General features: G+C 36.3%; 1 protein-coding gene and 1 long non-coding RNA gene across 6 annotated transcripts in view; one reads left to right on the top strand and one right to left on the bottom strand.

Moving 5' to 3' along the window:
- The first annotated feature begins 705 nt into the window (after positions 1 to 705).
- LOC122237890 lies at positions 706 to 21,310 on the top strand. 3 transcript variants are annotated; one of them, XR_006216618.1, is made up of 4 exons: positions 706 to 791; positions 2,354 to 2,448; positions 2,593 to 2,685; positions 21,003 to 21,310. It is a non-coding gene; the product is annotated as an uncharacterized LOC122237890 (long non-coding RNA). The 3 variants fall into 3 exon arrangements; XR_006216619.1 differs by having other exon boundaries at positions 2,533 to 2,685; XR_006216620.1 differs by lacking the exon at positions 21,003 to 21,310 and adding an exon at positions 4,291 to 4,438.
- Positions 2,058 to 26,255, bottom strand: part of LOC102955781 (arylamine N-acetyltransferase 1) — an 85,795-nt gene continuing 61,597 nt past the window's right edge. Inside the window, exons 1-2 of one of the 3 annotated variants that reach the window (XM_007097001.3) lie at positions 22,304 to 22,365; positions 2,058 to 3,078 (exon numbers count right to left, since the gene is read on the bottom strand). In XM_007097001.3, the coding sequence (XP_007097063.1) occupies positions 2,200 to 3,072 (873 nt within the window). In that variant the 5' untranslated portion in view covers positions 3,073 to 3,078; positions 22,304 to 22,365 and the 3' untranslated portion in view covers positions 2,058 to 2,199. Of the gene's footprint in view, positions 3,079 to 17,696; positions 17,730 to 22,303; positions 22,366 to 26,255 lie in introns of those variants that run through there. The other 2 variants (XM_015544204.2, XM_042983311.1) reach the window with 2 other exon arrangements.

The raw sequence follows: 26,255 nt of genomic DNA, 5'->3' as shown, positions 1-26,255 counted from the left end.
TATCTCTACTCATAGCAACTTAAAATACAATACACATTCTTAAAGGTCACCATGTTGTACAATCCTCAGAATATAACTGAGATTTCATCCTTTAAAAAAATTTTTTTAATATTCATTTATTTTTGAAAGAGAGAGAGAGGGTATTTTTTTTTACCATTGTTCTTCTTTCCCAAAATTGATTTGGCTACTCAAGGTCTTTTATGGTTCCATACACTTTTTAGGATTGCTCCATTTTTGTGTAAAATGTCACTGAAATTTTGATAGTGATTGCATTGCCTCTATGGATAACCTTGAACAGTGTGAATATTTTAACATTTAATATTCATTTATTTTTGAAAGAGAGAGAGAGAGTATTTTTTTACCTCTGTTCTTTCCCAAGATTGATTCGGCTACTCAAGGTCTTTTGTGGTTCCATACACTTTTTAGGATTGTTCCATTTTTGTATAAAATGTCACTAAAATTTTGATAGTGATTGCATTGCCTCTATGGATAACCTTGAGCAGTATGAATATTTTAACAATGTTAATACTTGTGATCCATAACGTGGTTTATCTTTTTTTTAATTTGTGTCTTCTTTATTTTTTCATGTGTGTCTTTAATTATTTCATCACTGTCTTATAGTTTTTGAGTGTATAGATCTTTCACTCTTGTGGCTAAATTTATTCCTAAGTGTTTTATTGTTTTCATGCTATTGTGAATTTCTTTTTCAGATATTCTGTTGTTAGTGTTTAAAAATGCAATTGGGGGTGCCTGAATGAAAGGAAAGCATCGGAGGAAAGCAAGAGCCTAAGGTAGTGACAACTTCTCATTGGCTGAATTGTGGTATCATTGGCTGATCTTGTTGAAGGAAAAGGAAAAATTCTTACTGTTGGAGTAAAGTAAGCTTCTTATTGCAAATCCAAGATACACATCTTGTTGGGGTCTGCAATTGATGAAAAGTGGTAGGGCGTATGAGCTCCCATTCTGGCCTCCCAACTCTATTTTATTTTTTTATTTTTTTATTTTTTATTTTTTTCTTATCCTATCAGTCTTTTATTCTTTTTTTTTTTTTTTGAAAATTTTAACTGTTTAATTTTATTTTATTTTAGTTTTATTTTATTTTATTTTATTTTTATTTTTTAATATATGAAATTTACTGTCAAATTGGTTTCCATACAACACCCAGTGCTCATCCCAAAAGGTGCCCTCCTCAATACCCATCACCCACCCTGCCCTCCCTCCCACCCCCCATCAACCCTCAGTTTGTTCTCAGTTTTTAACAGTCTCTTATGCTTTGGCTCTCTCCCACTCTAACCTTTTTTTTTTTTTTTCCTTCCCCTCCCCCATGGGTTTCTGTTAAGTTTCTCAGGATCCACATAAGAGTGAAACCATATGGTATCTGTCTTTCTCTGTATGGCTTATTTCACTTAGCATCACACTCTCCAGTTCCATCCATGTTGCTACAAAAGGCCATATTTCATTTTTTCTCATTGCCACGTAGTATTCCATTGTGTATATAAACCACAATTTCTTTATCCATTCATCAGTTGATGGACATTTAGGCTCTTTCCATAATTGGGCTATTGTTGAGAGTGCTGCTATAAACATTGGGGTACAAGTGCCCCTATGCATCAGTACTCCTGTATCCCTTGGATAAATTCCTAGCAGTGCTATTGCTGGGTCATAGGGTAGGTCTATTTTTAATTTTCTGAGGAACCTCCACACTGCTTTCCAGAGCGGCTGCACCAATTTGCATTCCCACCAACAGTGCAAGAGGGTTCCTGTTTCTCCACATCCTCTCCAGCATCTATAGTCTCCTGATTTCTTCATTTTGGCCACTCTCCCAACTCTATTTTAAATGAAGTTTCTTTCATTCATTTTCACAAACCAATATGGAAGATTTCCTAGCACAAGTCACTATATTCACCCACGAAAAACATAGGCCATCCTTAAAATACTTTTCTTATTAATTTTGAAAAGTTTCTGATTATATTTCTTTAAAATGTTATCTAACTATAAATCCTGATATTTTTAAGAGTGAAATTTTCTTTAATATAATGTGCAAACAACTGAGGAAATATGGTAATTGATAGTTGATAAATTTGGTGATAAATACATAAACACTTATTAGTTTATTTTCTCTAATATATGTTTAATATTTTTTATAACAAAAAGTTTCAGTACATGAAATAATACTGAAGACTATTTTTACTCCTTACTCTAAATGGTAAAAAATTGGTCACCATGTTTGGGCACAAGCTTTCTCTCTAAGGAAATATTAAATGTATTTTTCAGCTTTTGTTCTACTTCTTCTTCATTCAGGACCTTAAACTCTACCAAATCCATATTGTCCTTATAATTGAATTTCCTATAGGTAAGGGTGCAGCCCACTAAACAGTGAACCCCTTCAGATGTCTGCAAGGAACAGAATGACTTGCTTGTAAACACAGATGTTGGAGATGTCTGAAGGTATGTATTCACAGACTCAAAATCTTCAATTGTTCGAGGTTCAAGAGTAAAGGAGTATATTTTTCGGTATTTATTTTTTTCCAGGAGATCAGAATTAAGAAATTCTTCATTTGCAATGTACTGCTGTCTTCTGATTTGGTCCAGGTACCAGATTCCTCTCTCTTCTGTCAAGCGGAAGATGCAAGGCACTTGAAGCTGATCCTTTCCAGAAATTAACTCCAGAGGCTGCCACATCTGGTAAGAACGTCCAAATCCAGCATCCACTATGTAATTCTTACCCTCAGTAGTCACCTTCAGCAGGAGATGAATCATAGCATTACTATATTTGTTGGCTGCAGTACTGTACACATAACCCCCCAACATTGTGGTCTCATAACCAATTGTGGTCAGAACCCAGTACAGAAGATGATTGACCTGGAGACACCATCCACCACGGTTTCTCCACACAACTTGCTCAAAAATGGCCTTCAAGCCCAATTCCATGGTTTCCCCACAATGGATGTTAAGGTTCTCAAAGGGAATGGCTCGGATCTGGTGCTGAAGAATGTCAGTTAATGTTTCCAAGTCCAATTTGTTCCTAAAATTCTTATAACCAATTCTTTCAAAATATGCTTCAATGTCCATGATCCCCTAAAAGAAAGACAACAAAATAGAAACAAATATATTTCTTTTACATTTGAATTTCTTTTATTAGCTTAATTATAACATATTTTTAATATGTAAATGCAATCAGTGGTTATAAAGATCCATAATCATAAGTCTTTTGTTTAGTGCTTTTATTGTATAAAATACTTTGATGCATACAAATTCACCTAGTAGACTTAGTAACCCTGTAGGAAAACTATCATTTCATTCACATTTTGAACATGAAAAATTGGAAATTCAGAATAAGTGAGGAGCAAAATTATAAACAGCTTACATGTGGTTTTCTTCATGATGAACAAAGCAAGGTTTGAATCAGTATCAAAACAGGATTTACAAGTAATTCCTCATATAAACAGAAGAATTATTAAAGAAGTCCATTTTGTTCATGGTGCCTGACCCACTCACTTTCCCCTTTAGATAAAACCATAGTCAAAGTTTCCCACTCAAAGATTTACATTCATTTGTGCACTGATTTATTAACTCATTCAATATAGTTTCTGAATACCTACTACGTATTTGCTACTGATCTGCTGCTTGCTTGCCCACAGAAATCTTACATTTTAGTAGGGATTGGGCTGACATAAATAGTAAATTAAATAAACCAATAAAATATTCAATTTCTTAGATTATGATAAGTGCTTTGTGGAAAACTAAAGCAAAGAAAGAATATACATTGTTAACTGAGAGAACTTTAATTTCAAATAAAGTCATCAAAGAAAGTTTCATTGTGATCTTAAGGATGTGAGAGAATGAACCATGTCCACATTGTGTGGACCACTTAGGCAGAAGAAACAGCAAAAAAAGTACACTTGCCTAGAATGTTCAGAGAACATGTAGAAAGCTACAGTGATTGAAGCAGAGAGGAAATGTGGATTGAAATGAGATCAGACAAGTGACATAGGTCTATAAACCATATCAGCCTTTTGGCTTTTAGTCTGAAGTGCAAAATCACTCTGAGAAGGACAGTAGGGGAAGATTTCAGTTCAGCAAAGTATACCATAATCATTTTGATATTTCTGGCTATTTTATGAAGAATAAGTTGTACACATTCAGCTGAAAATTTAGCCTAAGAAAGACCAAAGTACAAAGGCTCTAGGACCAGTGCTTTGCTCATGGATGGCATGTTATCCAAGTCGGGTCAGTGAGACTCTACTGAAGGAATTTTTCTGAAACCTAAGCAGATATATTCTCCTGCAGGGCTAAACACTGGTAGGATTTCTCAAAGCTACAAGGAGAACTTGCTGAAAAATAATATCAACAAAGAATTTATGGAGTTGAGAAAAGAAAAGCAGGAGAAAAGACAAGAAAGACATGAATAAAATCTTAAATTATCTCTTGACTTTCCGCTAAGGTGAGCTAAAAAAAAAAAAGCCCTTATTTTGTTAAATCTCATGTAGAAAAGTTTTCTGTCCCCTGCTAGTGAAGAGCCCTAATCCCATGTAAGACACTACTTATAACAGTGGTGCATTACCATTGTTAATATAACATGGCCTGAAGTGACATGAAACAAAAGGCCCTGTCCCTAAGCTAGTGGTGATAAGCTATATGTTTCTATTGTCCTTATTGTCATTTCTTTTGTATTTTTTCTCTTTCTTCATCAACTCTTCTTTCCATTTTGCTATTGTTTCAAATTTCTGCATTCTTGGTGTCTGCAACTTTATTTTCTCCAAATAATTTCATTTCTTCTCATCTTAATTTGTATTGGTATCTTTTATCAACATGTACAAAAGCTCTAAAACTATCACTCAGAAACAGAGAACAACTGTAATTTAGCCAGACCATCCCAAACCTTTCCTTATTTCTATATCCAGAAGCAGTGTTGAGTAAGGACAGGTGATGTGGAACAAAAGATATATGGTTTAGATATGCTTTATCTTAGAAATTAGTCAATAGTTTTAAACTACTGAGACTCAAATTGCAATAGTTTTATACAGATATCAAGGCAAACCCTTTTTGCAATGTGGCACAACCTGAGATGTCATGGTACAAAGGCTTTAAGTTTAATAGTCATAAGTTTAGTATTTCTCTTTTCTCTCCTCATATCATTTCTTTCAGATTCTTTTATTTCTCTTGTTTTTGACTCATCCAGCACTCCCTTTCTCTGTTCTTGGTATCTGAAATATTGTTTTATTTAAATCTATTAGATCCATTACATTTCTTGTCATCTCAAAAGCATCTTTTCCCAACAAGCTGTAATACTCTACCATGTAGGCACAGAGGAACAACTGGTATTTAGCCAGACCACCTCATACCCTCTCTGGCACCTAACCAATAATCTAAATGTATATATAAGGAACAGAGGTGAAGGTTAATTGAAAGGGAATCAAGTAGTTTATAGATTGGCCATTTGATTCTTGGTCTGACCATTATTACTTCTACTAGGAAATTATTTTATATAATTTTTGAATTGTCATAGTTTGTTTTCAAGTGTTTTGTTTTCCTTTTTTCCCTCTTTCTCTCTATACTCTTTTTAAGATATAATTTTTTTTTGAGAGAGAGAGGATGAAAGAGGCAGAGAGAGAGAGTCCCAAAAGGGGCAGAGAGAAAGAGTGAGAGAAAGAAGCAGGGTTCATACAAAGTGGGGCTTATGTTTTACCTGAAGCATGGGTTGCATTCTACCTGAAATGGGGCTTGTGTTCACCTCAAGCAGGGCTTGAGCTCAATCGAACTCATCAACTGTGAGATCATGACCAGAGCCGAAGTCTGATGCTTAACGACTGAGCCACCCAGGTGCCCTTAAGATATAATTTTAAATTAGAATTTAGTAACTGTGTGTCCATTAAAAAAATTCAGTTTCTATTAGGAGTCTCAATGCAAACATGTTGTAACTAAAAAAATACTTGAGTATTTTGTGACTAAACATAAGAAATTGTGTGTAACTAAAGTGATTCAAAGCAAAATGCTGGGAAAGCATTTCACTGGGAAATAGTGAATATTTCTACTGGGAAAGTAAAAAGTAGCTGGAAAGGAAATATCGCATTGGAAATGCTATTAGCTTTATAAGTTGATTTGTAGCATCTCTGTGAAGTGATATACCCTTTGCTTCCAGCTTAAAGATAAATGTAAAACTCAAAGAAGACAAAATGAACATACTTATAGAGTGCTGAGAAGTTTCATAAAGGTACTTAATATCTTAGGCAAATTAGAAGGAGAATGATTTTTAGTTTCCATTGAGAATACTTAGAAATTTCTTATTTCTGGCCTTAACTCTAGAAATAATAGATAAGATAGTAAAATATATATTGTGATTTCCCTTGCAAACAAAAAAGTAGTTAGGTGGACAGTGAATTGTTTTTTAAAAATCCCTAAAAATGCAAAACAGAAAAGAAAGGACTAAAAAGTGAATATCTGAATTATGTAGGAGACACTGTAGAAAGTATAGCCACAGGAAATGACAGCAGCACTGATGGAATTCTAGTCATGGACTTTGTGGAAGCCAGAGGAGGCTCAGAAGCAACAAGATGATTAATTGTCATGGGATCAGCAAGGAAGAGTAAAACATGTTTCATGCCCCTGATTACTACCAGATTTACCAAACACAGAAATACCAGTATGTAATGGTAGTACCTGGTCTTCCTTTAGGTGTAAAGTATATTTGGGGATATTGGCACAGAAAAATAAGGTAATATTTTTAATGTATGGTGTCACCAGAAAAGAACTGCTTATATACAGAAGATTGGCCACCCACCTATCTTCTGTCATAATTGATTTCCACTGAAAAGATTGAAGAGTCAAGTCCCACCCCAACCAGACATCTCCCCAGTCATATTAAAGAAACAAAGAGGGAGGGGAGCCTGGATGGATCAGTTGGTTAAATGTCTGACTCTTGATTTCAGCTCAAGTCATGATCTCATGGTTCATGTGTTTGAGACCTGCATTGGGCTACACACTGACAGTGTAGAGCCTGCTTGAGATTCTCTCTCCCTCTCTCTCTCTCTTTCTCTCTGCCTTTCCCACACACACACTCCATCTCTAAATAAATAAATAAACTTAAAAAAAAAAAAAAGAAACCAAGGGGGAGCCAGAGCCTCACATACATGAATATAATAAAAAAGTAGAATGCAAATATACCAAGATTGGGATAAGAAAAGGACATACTATGTAAAAAACAAAGAAAGACCACCAACTCAAGAAAAATATAAACTGAACAATGGAAATAATTTTTTCACAGGTACTTGGAATAATACAACATTTAAAATGGACTTATAAAATAAAGCCAAAAAATGAGGTGCTAAAATAATACAGTATTATGGAACAAAAGATTTCAGGCCTTAGGAAACTAATGAAGAAAAAAAAAACAAAGCTAATGCATAATCAATTATAAACAAAAAGGAACAATATAGATACAGGATGATTTCAAATTTCTTAAGTAGAAGAAAACCTTGATACTCAGATTACTATGAGTTAATAAAAAGATAAAGCCATTAAACAGGGAAAAGCTAGTAGAAAAAGTAGTCAAGGATGATTCAATGTAAAGATAATTGGTGTTTCTGAAGAAAACTCAAAAATCATAATAGAAAGAGTGGGGCGCCTGGGTGGCTCAGTCTGTTAAGTTACCGACCCTTAATTTTGGCTCAGGTCATGATCTCCCAGTGCTGTAAGCACAGAGCCTGTTTGAGATTCTGTCTCTCTCCGTCTCTCTTTGCCCCTCCGCTGCTTGTGCTCTCTCTCTCTGTCTCAAAAGTAAACTTTTAACAAATATAGAAAGAGATGACATATTCCTGAAATGAAGCAAAAAAAATAGATTTACAACACAAGAAAAACAAGATTTGGGAAAAGTCTGATTTAACGTATTCAGCACTGGAATATATTCTGATTAAATTGTTGAATATTCAAAATTTAACTATTCAAGCATCAGGCAGAGAAAGCAAACAATTTATAAGGCAGAAAAATAAGACTGGCATCAGAATACTTCACAGAAGTATCCAAATGTGAAGTAATTGAATTATGCTTACAAAGTACTGAATGGAAGTGTGACCCTCAGATGATTATGTTAGTTTTTAATTTAATCATTAAGGCAACATAAATATAAAGACAATCTCAAACATGAAAAAAAAAACTTGAGAAATAAAACAATGATAAGCTACCTTGACAAAATATTACCTCTACAGTGGTTAGTGAAGATGTAAATCAAAATGAGAAAAAAAATAAGGAAGAGAGAGGCCAAAATAAAGGAGTGCTGTGCAGAATTGACTCCCTTTACTATAGAATAAAGAGTAGAAAATTTATGAGAATTATAGCTGAAGTAATTTAAAAACATTAAAAAATGTGACTCAATGAAACCCTTTAAACCTATTGGCCTCCAACACAGGTACAAAGGGATGAAGAACAGAGCATGCTTAGTGTATGTACCTAGACAGGCACATGGGATTTGTGAGGATTCAGAACTAAGGACAGTGTGGGGAGACTACTGCCTGTAAGCCACTCAAATCACCTCAGATCTCTTTTACCATTTTGCTGTGCTTGGCCTAGCTTTTGTGTTTTTTTTTTAAATTTATTTAAATTCAAGTTAGTAGTATTGGTTTCAGGAGCAGAACCCAAGGATTCATCACTCACGTATAACACCCAGCTGCTCATCCCACCAAGTGCCCTCCTTAATGCCCGTCACCCATTTAGTCCATCCCCCACACCCATCTCCCATCCAATAACCCTGTTTGTATTTAAGAGTCTGTTACGGTTTGCCTCCCTTTCTGTTTTTATCTTATTTTTCCTTCTCTTCCCCTATGTTTTCTGTTATGTTTCTTAAATTCCACATGAGTGAAATCATATATTTTTCTTTATCTGACTGACTTATTTTGCTTAGCGTAATACACTCTAGTTCAATCCATGTTGTTGCAAATGGCAAGATTTTCATTCTTTGTGATCACCAAGTAGTATTCCATTGTATATATACACCACATGTTTTTAATCCATTCCTCAGTCGATGAACATTTGGGCTATTGTTGATAGCACTGCTATAAACGGAGTACCTGTGCCCCTTCAAATCATCATTTTTGTATCCTTTGGATAGATACCTAGTAGTGCAATTGCTGGGTCATAGGGTAATTCTATTTTTAATTTTTTGAAGAACCTCCATACTATTTTCCATGGTGGCTGCACCAGTTTACATTACCACCAACAGTGCAAAAAGGTTTCCCTTTCTCCACATACTTGCCAACATCTGTTGTTTCCTGAATTTTAAATTTTAGCTATTCTGACAGGTATGAGGTGGTATAACTTTTGCATTCTTATGCATAAGGACCTGCACCCTAGACCTTCTTTGGAGAATTCCTTGAGGGCTTCTAGATCTGCTTTGCCTCTCTCTCTCTGGAAAGCTGAAAATGACAGGCTGCTAGGGCTGCCCTCGGTCAGTGACTTACTGGTGGGAGGTTTTGAAAACCCATGTGCTTGCCTTGTGTCTGGACAAACTTATAGTTCTCATTGAAGCTGAAACTTGGTTTCTCTCAGAAAAACTTCCTTAATATGTCAAATGCACATGGGTCCTTGTCTCAGTGTCTGATTATGGGAAACTGACTTAAGTCGCATTGATGGTTATTTTGGAGAGCTGTATGAAGGAAGGTAAGATATACAGAATGAGGCCAACACTAAAGGGCCTTGAATATCAGATAAAAGACACTTGTTTTTTTCTGTAGATAAAATGGATTTTTTTTTGAATGATCAATATTAAGTGGTTGAATGGACTGCTGTGATTTATCCTTAAGTGACTTATCCTTAAGTGACATGTTACTTCAATTACAATTTACCATTTTGAATGTACACCTGGAGAGAAGGTTGGTATGTAGAATTTGCTGTCTAGTTTCCAGTCTCTAGAATCTCTTATTTTACATGTGCATCAGTGGTTTTAATTTTTTTTTGTTAAGGAAACCCTTATTGTCTCCTAAAAGGAAGTTACAAGCAAGAGCCTTAAAACAAAAATTAAATAAATTTATCCAGGGAGAGACCTCATGGGGTGGTTCCCTACCACTCAAGACAATGAGTAGCACAAATAAATTATTGATTCAGATGGAATCGTTTGTAACTACTGTCTAAAGTGAGATGAACCAAAGGGACCCACACCAAGACACATTGTAACTAACATTGTCAACAGTTGAATTTAAATAGAAAATCTTAAAAGCAGGAAGAGAAAAAAAAGCTAGTTATGTACAAGGGAACCTCAATAAGACTAGCAGATTTTTCAGTAGAAACTTTGTAGGCCAGAGAGAATGGCCCAATATATTCAAATGTCTGGTAGAGTTATGACTTAGAATTGAAGGAGAAATAAGAATGTACTCACACAAGTAAAAGTTAAAGGAGTTCATCAATACCCAACAAGCTTTGCAAGCAATGTTAAGAAAACTTCCTTAAGCAAAAAAGAAAAAGCCGTATCTAATTAAGAAAATTATGAAAGAAAAAATTTCCCTGATAAACATATAGTAAAGATAGTGGATCAGCCATTTATATAGCTAGTATGTAATCTAAAAAACAAAAGTAACAAAATCACCCAGAGTCACAATAATTAGTAAAATCAAATAATAACAAAATTAAATAATAATAATAACAATAAAATAATACCATGTAAAATAACATCAAAAACATAAAATGTGGGGGGTAGTAAAAGTGTACTTTTAGGATGCAGTTGAACTTAAGTGACCCTCAACTTAAAATAGTCTGCTATGTACATAGGATGTTACATATAAACCTCATGGTAACCACAAATCAAATGTCTATACACAAGAGAAATAAAAGCAAACAACACTAGGGAAAGCCACAAACTTAGAAAAGATATCAAGAGGAAAAGAAAAGAACAAAGAAATAGAAAAACAAACAGAAAACAACAAAAAAAAGGCTATAAGCACATACTTATCAATAACTACTTTAAATGTAAAAGAACAGAATGCTCCAATTAAAATACACAGATTGGCTGAATGAATAAAAATAAGACACAGACATATGCTGCATACAAGAGACTCACTTGATTTAAAAAAAACACACACAATAGCCAAATTATGGAAAGAGCCTAAATGTCCATCAACTGATGAATGGATAAAGAAATTGTGGTTTATATACACAATGGAGTTCTACATGGCAATGAGAAAGAACGAAATATGGCCCTTTGTAGCAACGTGGATGGAACTGGAGAGTGTGATGCTAAGTGAAATAAGCCATACAGAGAAAGACAGATATCATATGTTTTCACTCTTATGTGGATCCTGAGAAACTTAACAGAAACCCATGGAGGAGGGGAAGGAAAAAAAAAAAAAAAGAGGTTAGAGTGGGAGAGACCCAAAGCATAAGAGACTCTTAAAAACTGAGAACAAACTGAGGGTTGATGGGGGGTGGGAGGGAGGGGAGGGTGGGTGATGGGTATTGAGGAAGGCACCTTTTGGGATGAGCACGGGTGTTGTATGGAAACCAATTTGACAATAAATTTCATATATTGAAAAAAAAATTTAAAAAATAAAAAAAAATAAAAAAACACACACACAAAAAGACTGAAAGTAATGGGACATAAAAAGATATTTTGTGAATGGAAACAGAAAGAAAGCTGGGGTAGCAATCCGTATATGAGATAAAATAAACATTAAAGCAAAGATTGTAATGAGACCAGAAAAAGGTATTACATAAGAATAAAGGGATCAACACAAGTGGCTATAACACTTACATATATAACACTGTTAGGTGCACCTGACATAGCAGCACCTAAATACCTAAAGCAATACTAACATACAGAAAGTGAGAAACTGACAGTAATAGGATAATAGATTTTAACATTCCACTAACATCAATAAATAGATCATCCAGAGAGAAAATCAATAAGAAATGCCACCTTAAATGACCTATTAGACCAGAAAACTTAATACTGATAGTAACAAGAGAGGAAGAAAGGCATTATATCACAGTTTAGAGGTCTAGCCATCAAGAAGATCTAACAATTGTAAATATTTATGCCCCCAACTTGGAAAAACCCAAACAATAAATCAATTAATAACAAACATAAACTCCTTGATAACAATACCATAATGGTAGAAGACTTTTTAAAACAAAAATATTTATGCTTAAGAGAGAGAGTGCTCACACACACATGAGTGGGGAAGGGGCAAAAAGAGCAGGGGACAGAGGATCCAAAGTGTGCTCTGTGCTGACAGCAGAGACCTGTATGCGGAACTTGCACTCATGAACTGTGAGATCATTACCTGAGTCAAAATCAGATGCTCAACTGAATGAGCCACCCAGGTGCCCCAGGAGGAGACTGTAATATGCCGATTACAGCAAGGGACAAATAATTTAAGCAGAAAATGAACAATGAAACAAAGGCTTTGAATGGCACCCTGGATGAGATGGACTTAACAGATATATTCAGAACATTTAATCCTAAAACAGCAAAATACACATTCTTCCCGAGTGCACTTGGAACATTCTTCAGAATAGATCACATATAGGATCAGAAATCAGGCCTCAACAGGTATAAAAAGAGAAAGATCAAACCATGCATATTTTCTTATCACAATGTTATGAAACTTGAAGCCAAGAACAAGAAAAAATTTGGAAAGCCCTCAAATACATGGAGGTTAAAGAACATCCTACTAAAGAATAAATGGGTTAGCCAGGAGATTAAAGAAGAAATTTATAAAAATACATGGAGACAAATGAAAATGAAAACATGACAGTCCATACCCTTTGGGATGCAGTCCTAAGGGGAAAGTATGTTGAACTCTGGTCTATCTCAAGTAACAACAAAAAAGTCCCAAATATACAGCCTAACCTTACACATAAAAGAGCTAGAAAAGGAACAGCAAATAAAGCCTAAAGCCAACAGAAAAGGGAAATAATAAAGATTTGAGCAGAAATAAACAATATAGAAACAACAACAAAAAAACAGAACAAATAAATGAATCCAAGACCTGGTTCTTTGAAAGAATTGACAAAGTTGACAATCCCCTAGCTAGACTTATCAAAAAGAAAAGATAAAGACTCAGACAAAATCACAAATGAAAGAGGAGGGATCACAACCAACACCACAGAAATACAATTATAAGAAAACACTATGAAAAATCATATGCCAACAAACTAGGCAATTTGGAAGAAATGGACAAATTCCTAGAAATGCACAAACAACCAAAACTGAAACAGGAAGAAATATAAAATTTAAATGGACTCCTAACCAGCAAAGAAATTGAATCAAAATTCTCCAACAAACAAATGTCTTGGCAAGATGTCTTCCCAGAGGAATTCTACCAGACTTTTAAAAAAAAGTTAATACCTATTCTCAAACTGTTCCAAAAGCTAGAAATAGAAGGAAAGCTTCCAAACTCATTCTCTGAAGCCAGCATTACCTTGATTCTAAAACCAAATAAGGACTCCACTGAAAAGAGTTACAGACAAACATCCTGGACTTTTGCATCTGAAACTAGATGCAAAAATTATCAGCAAGATACTAGCAAAATGAACTCAACAGTACATTAAAGAATGATCAACTGGAATTTTTTCCTGGGCTTCAGGGTTGGTGTATCACATTGACTGACTTGTGAGTATGTAACCAACCTTGCAGCTGAGAAAATTGGACAGTGACATGCAGAAAAGTGAAACTGGACCACTTTCTTACATCATACACAAAAATGAACTCAAAATGGAGGAAAGACCTAAATATGAGACAGGAAATCATCAAAATCCTACAGGAGAAAACATGCAGCAATCTCTTTGACCTCAACCTCAGCAACTTCTCACTAGACATGTCTCTGGAACCTGGGAAATAAAACACAAAAGTGAACTATTGAGACCTCATCAAGATGAAAACTCCTGCACAACAAAGGAAACAATCAACAGAACTAAAAGACAACCAATTGAATGGGAGAAGATATTTGCAAATGACATATCGGATAAAGGATTAGTACCCAATATCTATAAAGAATTTATCAAACTAAACACCCAAAAACACAAATAATCCACTAAACAAATGGGAGGAAGACATGAATAGACACCTTTCCATGCAAGACCTACAGATGGCCAACAACACATGAAAAATGCTCATCACTTATCAGGGAAATACAAATCAAAACTACAATGAGATACTACCTCACACCTGTCAGAATGACTAAAATTAACAACTCAGGAAACAAAAGACGTTGGTGAGGATGCAGAGAAAAGGGAACTCTTTTGCACTGTTGGTGGGAATGTAAACTGGACCATCTGCTCTGGAAAGCAGTATGGAAGTTCCTCAAAAAATTAAAAATAGAGCTACCCTGTGACCCAGCAAATGCACTACAAGGTATTTATCCAAAGGATACAAAAATACTGATTCAAAGGGGCACATGCAGTCCAATGTTTATAGCAATGCTATCAATAATAGCCAAATTATGGGTAAGAGCCCAAATGTCCATCAACTGATGAATGGCTAAAGATGTAGTATATATATAATGGAATATTACTTGGTGATGAAAAAGAATGAAATTTTGTCATTTGCTGCAACACGTAGGGAACTAGAGTATATTATGCTACATGATATACTTCAGTCAGAGAAAGAAATATCATAAGATTTCACTCATGTGGAATTTAAGAAACAAAACACATGAACAAAAGGAAGGAAAGGAAAAATAAGGAAAAAACAGAGAAGGAAGCAAACCATAAGTGGCTCTTAAATGTAGAGAACTGAGGGTTGCTGGAAGAGAGATTGGTGGGAGGGTGAGCTAAATGGGTGATGGGCATTAAGAAGGGCACTTGTTAGGGTGAACACTGGGTGTTATATATAAGTAATGAATCACTGGGTTCTACTCCTGAAGCCAAGACTGCACTGTATGTTAACTAACTGGCATTTAAATAAATAAAAAAAATATACATAGCACATGTCATCAAAAACAGCAGAATACATATTTTTTTTCAAGTGCAAATGGAACATTCTCAAAGATAGATTACATTTTAGGCTACAAACAATAATTAATTTAAGAAGACTGAAATCATATCAACCTTCTTTTCAGACCACAACAGTTTGAGATTAGAAGTCAATTACAAGGAGAAAACTGGAAAAAGCACATACCCATGAGACTAAACAATATGCTACTAAACAACCAATAGGTCAACAAAGAAATCAGAGGAAATCAAAATATAACTCAAAACAAATGAAAATGGAAACACTATGGTTCAAAACCTCTGGGATGCAGCAAAAATAGTTCCAAAAGGGAAATTTACAGCAATATGGGCCTATCCCAAGAAATAAACAAAAATACTGAAATAGTCAAACCTTATACCTGAAGTAACTAGAAAAAGAACAAAGTCTAAAGTTAGTACAAGGAAGGAAATAATAAAGATCAGAGTAAAAATAAATAGAGACTAAAAAAACATAAAAGATTTGTGAAACTAAGAGTTGGTTCTTTGAAAAGATAAAAAAAATTTGACAAACCTTTAGCCAGACATCTCAAGAAAAAAGAAAGACCCAAATAAGGTAAATCAGAAATGGGAGATAAGTTATAACTGATAATACCGAAATACAAAGAATAATGATAGACTATGTGAAAAATTACAACAATTACCTGCCAACAAATGGGACAATCTGGAAGAAATGGATAAATGTCTAGAAACTATCTTCCAAGACAGAATTAGGAAGAAACAGAAGATCTGAATAGACATTACTATTAATGAAATTGAATCAATAATAAAAAACAAAAACAAACAAATCAACCAACCAAACACCAAACAACTCCAAACAAAGCCCACGTGTCTTAAAAGATAAATTCTACCAAACATTTAAAGAAGAGTTAATACCTATCCTGGTGAAAATATTTCAAAATAATTAAGAGGAATGCTTCCAAAATCATTTAAGAAGGCCAATATTACACTCATACCCAAACCACAGAAAGACACCACACACACACACACACACACACTCACACACAATTACAGGCCAATATTCCTGATGAACACAAATGCAAAAATCCTAAAAAATTTAGCAAACCAAATTCAACAATATAATCAAAGGATTGTACACCATGATCAAATGGGATTTATTCTAGAGATGCAACAACATTCACAAATGAACAACAGTAATACATCATATTAGCAAAAAGAAGGGTTAAAAAATATGGTCATCTTAATAGATACAGAAAAAAGCATTTTATAAAATTCAATATATCATTTATGGTAAAACCTCTCAACAGAGTGGGTGTGGAAGAAACATACTTCAACATAATAAAGGCTATAATATGCAAAACAACAGCCAACATCATAATCAACAGTGAAAAGATGAAAGTTTTTCCTCTAAGATCAAGAATAAGGTGAATGCCCACTATTGCCACTATTATTCAACATAGTATTGGAAGTTCTAGCCACAACATCAGAAAGGAAAAGAAATAAAAAATCAAAGTGGAAATAACAAGTAAAATTATCACTATTTGCAGAAAACATGATACTTTATATAGAAAACTCTAAAGATTCCACCTAAAAACTATTAGAAGTAATAAATGAAATCAGTAAAGTTGTAGGATACCAAATTAATACACATACACCTGTGGCAATTCAGTCAGGTCTTGGACATAAGTGATAAGAGGTTAATATACAGAATATGTAAAGAACTCACAAACTCATTATCAAGAACAAATGAACAAACAATCCAATTAGAAAATGTGCAGAAGACCAGAATATGAATAGACATTTTTCCAAAGAAGACATAAGGATCATCAACAGATGCATGAAAACACTCAATATCACTAGTCATCAGGGAAATGTAGATAAAAACAATGAGATTTCACCTCACACCTGTTAGAATGGCTAAAATCAAAACCACAAGAAAGACTAAGTGTTGCCAAGGAAGTAGGAAAAAGAAACCTCATGCACCATTGGTCAGAATGCAAGCTGGTGAAGCCACTGTGAAAAACAGTGAGGTTTTGAGGTTTCTCAAAGATTAAAATAGAATTACCATGTGGTCCAGTAATTCCACTACTAGGTATTTACCCAAAGAAAACAGAAGCACTAATTGAAAAGACATATGCACTCTTATGTTTCCAACAGCATTGTTTAAAATAACCACATGCAAAAAAATGATACTGGACTGCTTTCTTACACCACATACAAAAATAAACTCAAAATGACTTAAATGTGAGACCCTAGACTATGAAAATGATACAAGAAAGCATACACAGCTCTTAGACATTGGTTTGCACATGTTTTTTTAGATCTGTCTTTTTAGGCATGGACAACAAAAGCAAAAATAAATAAGTGGGACTACATTAGACTAAACATCTTTCAACAGGAAAGAAACCTACCAACAAAACTAAAATGCAACCTAATGAATAGGGGAAGATACTTACAAAAGATATAATTGATAAGGGGTTAAAATACAAAATATAAAATTAACTCAAAAGATATGAAAAACAAACAATCCAGCTAAAAAATAGGCAGAGGACCTCACCAACTTAATTTTACCCATTCTGACAGGTATGAAACAATATCTCATTGTGGTTTTGATGTGTATTTCCCTGATGATGAGTGATGAGCATTTTTCATGTGTTGTTGGCCATCTGTAGGTCTTGTATGGAAGAGTGTTTATTTATGGGTCTTCCTCCCATTTGTTTAGTCGATTATTTTGGGGGGGGGTGTTTAGTTTGATAAATTCTTTATAGATTTTGAATACTAACCCTTTATCTGATATGTCATTTGCATATATTCTCTCATTCCATTGGTTGTCTTTAGTTTTGTTGATTGTTTCCATTGCTGTGCAGAAGCTTTTTATCTTGATGAAGTCCCAGTAGTTGATTTTTGCTTTTGCTTCCCTTGCCTCTGGAGAAAGGGGAACACTCTTAACTGTTGGTGGGAATGAAAACTGGTGTAGCCACTCTGGAAAACAGTATGGAGTTTCCTCAAAAAAGTTAAAAAAAGAACTACCCTTGAGGTGCCTGAGTAGCTTAGTTGGTTAAGCTTCCAACTTTGGCCCAGGTCATGATCTCATTATTCATGAGTTCGAGCCCTGTGTCTGGCTCTGTGCTGACAGCCAAGATCCTGGAGCCTGCTTCAGATTCTGTGTCTCCCTTTCTATCTGTCCCTCCCCAACTCTCTGTCTCTGTCTCTCAAAAATAAACATTAAAAAAAAAAACAGAACTACAACCCAGCAATTGCACTATTTACCCAAAAGATATAAAATAACTGACTCAAAGGGGCTTATGCACCCCAAAGTTTATAGCAGCATTATCAACAACAGGATATTATGGAAAAGCCCAAATGTCCATTGACTGATAAATGGATACAGAAGTTGTGGCACATATACAAACACACACATACACACACACTAGAATATTTCTCAGCTACCAAAAAGAATTAAATCTTGCCATTTGCAACAAGACAGAAGAGCTAGAGTGTATTATGCTAAGTAAAATAAGCCAGTTATAGAAATACACATACCACATGATTTCACTCATATGTAGAATTTAAGAAACAAAACAGATGAACATAGGAGAAGTGGAAAAAATAGGTAGAGGGCAGCAAATTAACTGTAGAGAACAAACTGAGCACTGATGGAGGGAGATGAGAGGGGGATGGGATAAATGGGTGATGGATATTAAGGATGGTGCTTGCTGTGATGAGCACTAGGTGTTATAGGTAAGTAGTGAACCAATGAATTCTTAAAACCAATTTGCCATGTTAACTAACTAGAATTTAACTAAAAACTTGAAATAAAAAAAAATAGGCAGAGCACCTGAAGACATGTTTCCAAAGAAGATATACAGATGGCCAACAGATACATGAAAGGATGCTTAGCATCACTAATCACCAGGGAAATAGAAATCAAAACCTCAATGATATATCTATCACCTCACACTGTTGGAATGGCTAGTATCAAAAAAGAAATAGCAAGTGTTTGGGTGACTGGCTGACTCAGTCAGTAGAACATATGACTTTTGATCTTGGGATCATGAATTGAAGCCCCACATTGGGTAAGGAGCTTACTTAAAAAGAAAAAAACACAAATAGCAAATATATGTGAGGATGTGGAGAATAGAGAATCCTTGTGTGCTGTTGGTGGGAATTTAAATTGGTACATTCACTATGGAAGACAGTATGATGGTTCCTCAAAAAATTAATAATAGAACTACCATGCAATCCAGCGATTTGATTTCTAGGTATTTAACTTACGAAAATGAAACATTAATTCAAAAAAAAATATACCCCCTAAGTTCATTGCAGGATTACTTACAATAGTCAAAATACAGAAGGAATCTAAGCGTCCATTGATAGAGGAATGGATCAAGAAGATATGGTAAGTATATATAATGGAATACCACTAAGCCATAAAAAAATAAAATCTTGCCATTTGTAACAACATGGACAGACCTACAGGGTATTATGCTAAGTGAAATGAGTCAGACAAAGACAACTTTCACTTGTATGTGTAATCTATAAAACAAAACAAACAAGAGAAACAGACTCATAGATACAAGGCTAATCTGCTGGTTTCTCAGAGAGAAGTGTGGAGGGATGGGCTAAAGAGAAGGGGATTAAAATACCAACTTCCAGTTATAAAATAAGACATGGGAATACAATATACAATGTAGGGAATATGGTTAATAATATGCAATGATTTTACAGTGACAGTGAAGTTATTGGTGATAACTTCACAATGTATATAAATATTGAATCATTATGTTGTATACCTGAAACATATAAAATTTGACATCAATTACTTCAGTAAAAAAGAAAATAATAAAAATAAAAACTCCGCAGGTAAATTCAAAGTGCAATCAAAGTTGAAAATTACTGTCCAGCGACAGAATTCTCACTCTTCCCCTACTAGCTACATAACCTCAGAAAAACCTCTTGTCACCCTGTGCCTCAGAGTATTCCCATAAATTAGAATTACAAGATGACAGTTTGATATTACTTTACTAAGCTGTAGACAGGACAACATGGCTTATTACATGGAAAAGAACTACAACAGTTTTGTTGTGGACTGAATGTTTGCACCTCTCCAATATGATAGTATTTTTTTTTTAATATATGAAATTTACTGTCAAATTGGTTTCCATACAACACCCAGTGCTCATCCCAAAAGGTGCCCTCCTCAATATCCATCACCCACCCTGCCCTCCCTCCCACCCCCCATCAACCCTCAGTTTGTTCTCAGTTTTTAACAGTCTCTTATGCTTTGGGTCTCTCCCACTCTAACCTCTTTTTTTTTTTTTCCTTCCCCTCCCCCATGGGTTTCTGTTACGTTTCTCAGGATCCACATAAGAGTGAAACCATATGGTATCTGTCTTTCTCTGAATGGCTTATTTCACTTAGCATCACACTCTCCAGTTCCATCCACGTTGCTACAAAAGGCCATCCAATATGATAGTATTAAGAAATAGAGGGAGCCTTGGAAGAAAACTAGGTTTTGAAGTTGGAAGCTTCATGAATGAGATTTGTGCCTTTAGAAGTCACAAGACACTTTGCTTTCTTCCTACCTCATTTTTGTCTTGGAAGATAGACCAAGAAATCAGTTCTCTGGACTGAGAAAGTAGAGTCCTACAGCAAGGGGAAGTAGGATGTCAATACACACATAAACTGTACAAATCAGAAGTGGGCTTCCAAATCTCCAGAACTCTAAGAAAGAGTTGCTTAAGCAAAACACTTCATTCCTTTTTATGAATTAGTAATATTCCATAGTATAAATAGACCATTTTTGTTTACTTCTTCATTCTTTGATGAGAATTTGGGTTGTGTCCACTTTTAGCTATTATGAATAGCACAACTATGAACATTTGTGTTCAAGTACATTTTTCAGTATCTGTTCTCAAGTCTTTTGGATAGGTAGCTAGGAATAGAAATGCCGAGTTGAATAAAAGAATTTTAAGGAGTCCTCCTGAATAACTTTTCTTTCTATGTGCTTTTGTTTTCTTTTCCTCCTCCCTTCCCTTCCTTTCCTTTCCCTTCCCATCTTCTCTATCCCATCTTATTTTGGCTCTGAGGCCCACCCCAACGACACTACAACCCAGCCCACTCCCAGAGGCAAGTGACCAGCCCAATAATGTTCCAGATGGAAAAGGAGAAGTTTCCAGGCAAGCTATGTCCACAGACCATCCTTGAACTGTGTGTGCACTGAAAAGCCCCACCCAAGAGAAACAGTTGGTATGGCTAAAGACAGTTGGAATCGGCCCCAGGAAGCAGGAAGTTCTGAGAGTTTTGTTTTATTTTGTTTTTGCCCTCCTCAGGAGAAGCAGAAATTCAGATCTGAAGGTAAAATCTGCCTATTTTTAAAGTTGGCTCTGAACTTTTTAAGCCTATAAAGGAAAAACAAAATAGATCTCTGAACAAGATGCAGCTAAATAGTTGACAGCTAACTTCCTTTGGAGTGGGAGAGGGTGGGGTCAGCTGTTTTGTGACTGAGAAACTGAAATGAGAGCCCTGGGGAAGGGAAAGAGCAATTTATTTAAAAAGTGCCAACGGGCATGCTGTTGTTGTGAGAATCATGGCAGAACATGGGAGCAATGTCCAGGGTGGAGAGCCCATTGGACCCCTTCCTCCTGGGGTTGTCTGCCTCAGCAGGTTCCTCTCTCCTATGGAATTCTGTACATCTGTGCTCAGGGAGTGGCATCCTCTGTCTGCCAACAGTGAAGGAGTTGATACTTGTCAGTTATGGCTCCTGGCACCCTCCCCACTAAGCCTCTTTTCAGTACGATAAAACTTGTGGGAATTCCTTTAAACATTGTAGACAGTGCAACCCAGCCTCCCTGGGCATTTGAGATTATTAGAGAATTTCTGATCAGCTAATGCAGGAGAAACAGGAAATATGGACTTGCTGCCTGCAGGACTAACTGGGCCCTTTGGGACACAGCCAGTTGGGGACAGAGGAGGTGGACACCACTGCTTCAATTATCCAAGAGGGAAATTCAGCTCCCTGAAACACTCATTATACACATTAGCTGTCTTTTAACACACTTCTCTAATCCACACAATCCTTTTAAGTAAGTTCTCTTATTACTTCCATTTTACTGATGAACAAACTGACTTTTAGAGATGTAGAGTGACCTAAGTCCTCACAGCTAAGATGTGGTGTGGCTTTGACCATAACCCAGACAGTTTGAATCAAAGGCCTGTGACCTTATATGCTGTATAGTAGTTATAGCATAAGAATGTAAAGTATGTGTTAGCCAAACTTCCTGAACCACCTTGGGACCTAAAATTCAGGCAAATGTGGTATCTAGTCCTCTGGACTCAACATTTAAGATAGGAATAAGCCCCAATTTCAAAGCACAGACAAGTCACTTACCGAGTTCCACTAGGACTCTCAACCAGGAAGCAGGCTGCCTGCCTTCTGTCCTCCCACTTCCAGCACCAGTACAGGAAGTGCCCTCCCTGGCCTTACAAACTGCTCCGCCCTCAAAGTTGAGTTAGAATCACCTAGAGATCTCTGGGAAATGTAGTTGTGCTTGTGCACCTCTGATTCAAATCTATTCATTGAAAGAGTGGAGAGCTGTATTATCTGATGAGCCCTGGCCACAAGCTGTGAGGGGTAGGTATTACATTGTATTTAACACAGTTCCTGCTTTTACAGAGCCCAAAGCCAGATGTCCTATGTGTAATGTGGAAGGTGAGGGTTTTGATGGGGTCCAGGAAAAGCAGAGGAGGCAGAAGAGGGGTGTTTTAAATCCTCAGGTTTTGACACCCTTTCTTTATCAAGTTCTGTGAGACCCCTCAGTTTCTATTTTTCTTTCTTCCATTCTCCATCTTCAGTCCCATTTGCCACTGCACCCAAAACCACTGTGTAGTGTGTCTGAAATGTGTCCACATATGTGTTATGAGTGTGACATATGTAATGCGGTTTGTTTTCTGCTTGTGTTTTAAGTTTACCTTAATGGTATAGGTCTATAATTTTGCTGTTTCCCATGCATTTCCCTCTACACTATCTTTTAAAGCCTATCTGCATGACCCAGTTGTTGCCTTGTGCTCTCTCTTTAATACTAATGGTCTAGTTCATGCATCTAGTGTCATGCTGCACAAAATTGGGACTCTTTACCTGAGGTTTTCTCTTGTCCTCTCCTGAGCAGGCTAGATGGACCTAGATGGGTGCAATTTAATGTACCTGGGACCATCACTCTGCACAGCATGATGGGAACAAGAAGATAAATACCCTTGTGTTCTACCCACTTGGATGACATTACTCTGAGGCATGGACAACACTGTCTCCCAGTGTTCTCCAGTGGGATTAAGCTCTCTTTGTCCATAGAGGCAACCTGTCATAATGTATCCTTTATTTATTCTCACACTGCCCCTGCCTCACTTTCCTACTCCTACACTGGTGCTTCCTTAAATCACTACCCAAATAAGCTACTTGAATGCAAATTTACATCTCAGGGTCCAGTTTTAGAAGAAACCAACCTAAGACAATTTAGCTGACTAGACCAACTGGTGACGGACACTTGGGTTGCCTCCAACTCTTCATTACTACAAACACTGCTATGATGAGTACTTTTCCTGTAGATGGACATGAGAACTTTGCTTGGATATACATCAACAATGAAATGTGCTGGGGACAGGACATATGTGTACTTAATTTCACTGATAATTATCATCCTTCTGAGTAGAAAAATTCCCATTTCCCTCATATCATGATTGACACTTTATGTTAGCAGCACTCAGATGTCTGCCGATTGTATATGCCTAAGGTGATAGTTTAGTGTTTCTTTAATTTACACATCGAAATTACTAGTGGGTTTCAGAAGTTTTTCATATTCCTATTGACCCTTCAAAGTTTTCTGTTTATGAATTAAATGCAAGGTATTGACGAAGCACTTCTTTGCTGTAGTAGCTGGGACACAGCAGTGATGGGGAATGGATTGCAGAACAAATCTTCCTATAAAAGCATTGCAGGGGAAGAATATAATCCCAGAATGCAGGTTTGGGGCCGTTTTGCCACAAAGTATGGGAGAGGAACTGTTCAGTGGAGTATGGCTATTGTCTCCTTGATTCTGGGAAATTTAAACCTGGAATTAAAATCCAGATGACAAACTTATAATTCTGAAATTGCTTCTATCATTCTAATCAAAGTAACAGAGGCCTTTGAAACTCTCCAGCAAGAGCCATCAAAGGAATCTAGGATTGGAAGTCTTGAGGCTAAGGGAGTGTAAAACCAAACTCATGGATCCTGGTGTCTGAGGAGGATCCTGAGGTTGTAGGCCTGGGATGTCACTGGGTTTGAGGACTTCCTTGAGCCTCCAGAAGAGTGGCCAAGGCTGAACTTTCAAGCCAAATTCTCACTTAGGTTCTGCATGTGGAAAGAGAACAGATTTGGGAAACGAACCATCACTGAGGCTTATCACAGAAGGAACAGAGATACAGAGGTGGATTGGGGGTAGTATTAACGGTATTAGTATTTAGTACTAATTAGTATTTAGTATTTAGTACTATTAACGTTAATAGTATTAACGGTAACGTGAAGGAAAGGCCCACTTTCACTGTGACATACGCAGTTTGAAAGCATATAGATTATGTTTTTAAATAAGTCTAGGACAATTAGAATTAGTATGTCTAATTTGAAAATACTAATATCTGTAAAAGACATTTATGTCAGACACTGCCTCAAAGTAGATTGTATTACTGAGTAATTCCATTTCTTGGGTCCCATGTTTTTCCCATATGTATATCTATGATCTTGTATGACTGACATTTGGTTAGTGGTTGTTATTATTATTTTTTAAATGGTATTCAGCAGGTAGGAGTCTAGAAATAATTTTCTGCTTGGAAATGCATCCTTTAAACTGGAAATATGAAAACACTTAGGAAATATAAAAGTACTGAAATATCTATTTGTAGGTGAATTTATGAGGCAATTTATGTTATTATTTCTTTCAATTTTTTATTTAAATTCTAGTTAGTTAACATATAGTGTAGTATTGGTTTCAGGAGCAGAATTTAGTAATTCATCACTTACACATAACAACAAGTGCTCTTTGTAATACCCATTACCCATTTTGTCCATCTCCCACCTACCTCCCTCTATCAACCCTCAGATTGCAATCATTAAGAGTTTCTTGGGGGGTATTTAGGTTATTAGATGAGTAGGGGTCCCTAGGCTTGCCTCATCCCTCAAACGTAGCTAGATAAATAGCAAATCATTTGAACACCCAAGAAGTCAATCTGAGGACTGAGAGAGGTAGAAAAAAAACAGCCACATTATGTAAGGTAGGAGCTGTGGAAAGTTGATTTGGGGGAGAGAAGAACTGAGGGTGCTGCAAAGGGTAAGGAGCCCTGATCATGGAGAGAGGAGGAAGAGAGAAAAAGAAAAATGAAAGCATGTGCACAAGAAAAATTTTTCCTCAAACCATTGACTGGGAAAGGGAGGGGGCCTGAATACCACAAGTTTTTATAAACAGTAGAGTGCAGAGTTTGAAGTTTCAGAGGTCTGTGCCATCGCCAGGGTGGTGCCTAGTGATATTGGTGGTGCTCCAGTGGGGGGAAAGTGTAGAGACCCAAAAGAAGGCAGCGTGGTTTGAGGATCCCTTGGGTCACACGGGGGAAGCAGTTCCTCTGCTTGGAGTGCAATTGGGAGTGACAGCACAGCCTTTCCAGGGGTAAAAGTAACAGCAGCACCAGTGCACTTCCCTTTTCCCTTCCATGGGAACAAAGACACTGGCTGAGAGCAGCAAACCTTGGTGCAGACTTTTAGCTGCACTTTACCATAAATTCCAAACCATTGTACAATCACACAATTGGTTTCTTGGACAAGGAGGCAACAGCCACAATGCAGTGGATAACCCAAAGGATCATCATAAGTCCATGCCACTTGGATCTTTAAAACTCAGAGTTATAAGAACTAGCTATTGGCCTGATAAGACACAGAAGAGCTAAGCCACCTGGCTGGTGGATAGTTCAGATGCAGGCAGGGTGAACATGGGGATTTGGAGGAAGCCAAGAATACACAAGAGGTGATTTCTCTTTTGTGAGAGCTTCCTGAGAGTGGCAGGTGTGAGCTCCCTACTCGGGCCAAGAGTGAGACCAAGACCAGCACAAACCCCAAAGCACACACCAAGTCTACTGGTCTTAGAGTGCCGGAAAGTTTCCACCTAGGGGAAATAGGATTTAGCCCACCCTTTTTTTTTTTTTTTTACCTCTTTTTAATATAGCCGTTACTTACAGGAGCAGGTATACAAAGTCATTCTGAACAATCACACACACAAAACAGTGACCAAGACAAGAAGACAAGATAGAGGAATTTACCCCCC

This window comes from Panthera tigris, chromosome B1, assembly GCF_018350195.1.
Source record: "Panthera tigris isolate Pti1 chromosome B1, P.tigris_Pti1_mat1.1, whole genome shotgun sequence".
NCBI lineage: Eukaryota > Metazoa > Chordata > Mammalia > Carnivora > Felidae > Panthera > Panthera tigris.
The sequence above is the reverse complement of the archived record's forward strand: the minus strand, read 5'-3'. Positions and strand labels throughout refer to the sequence as shown.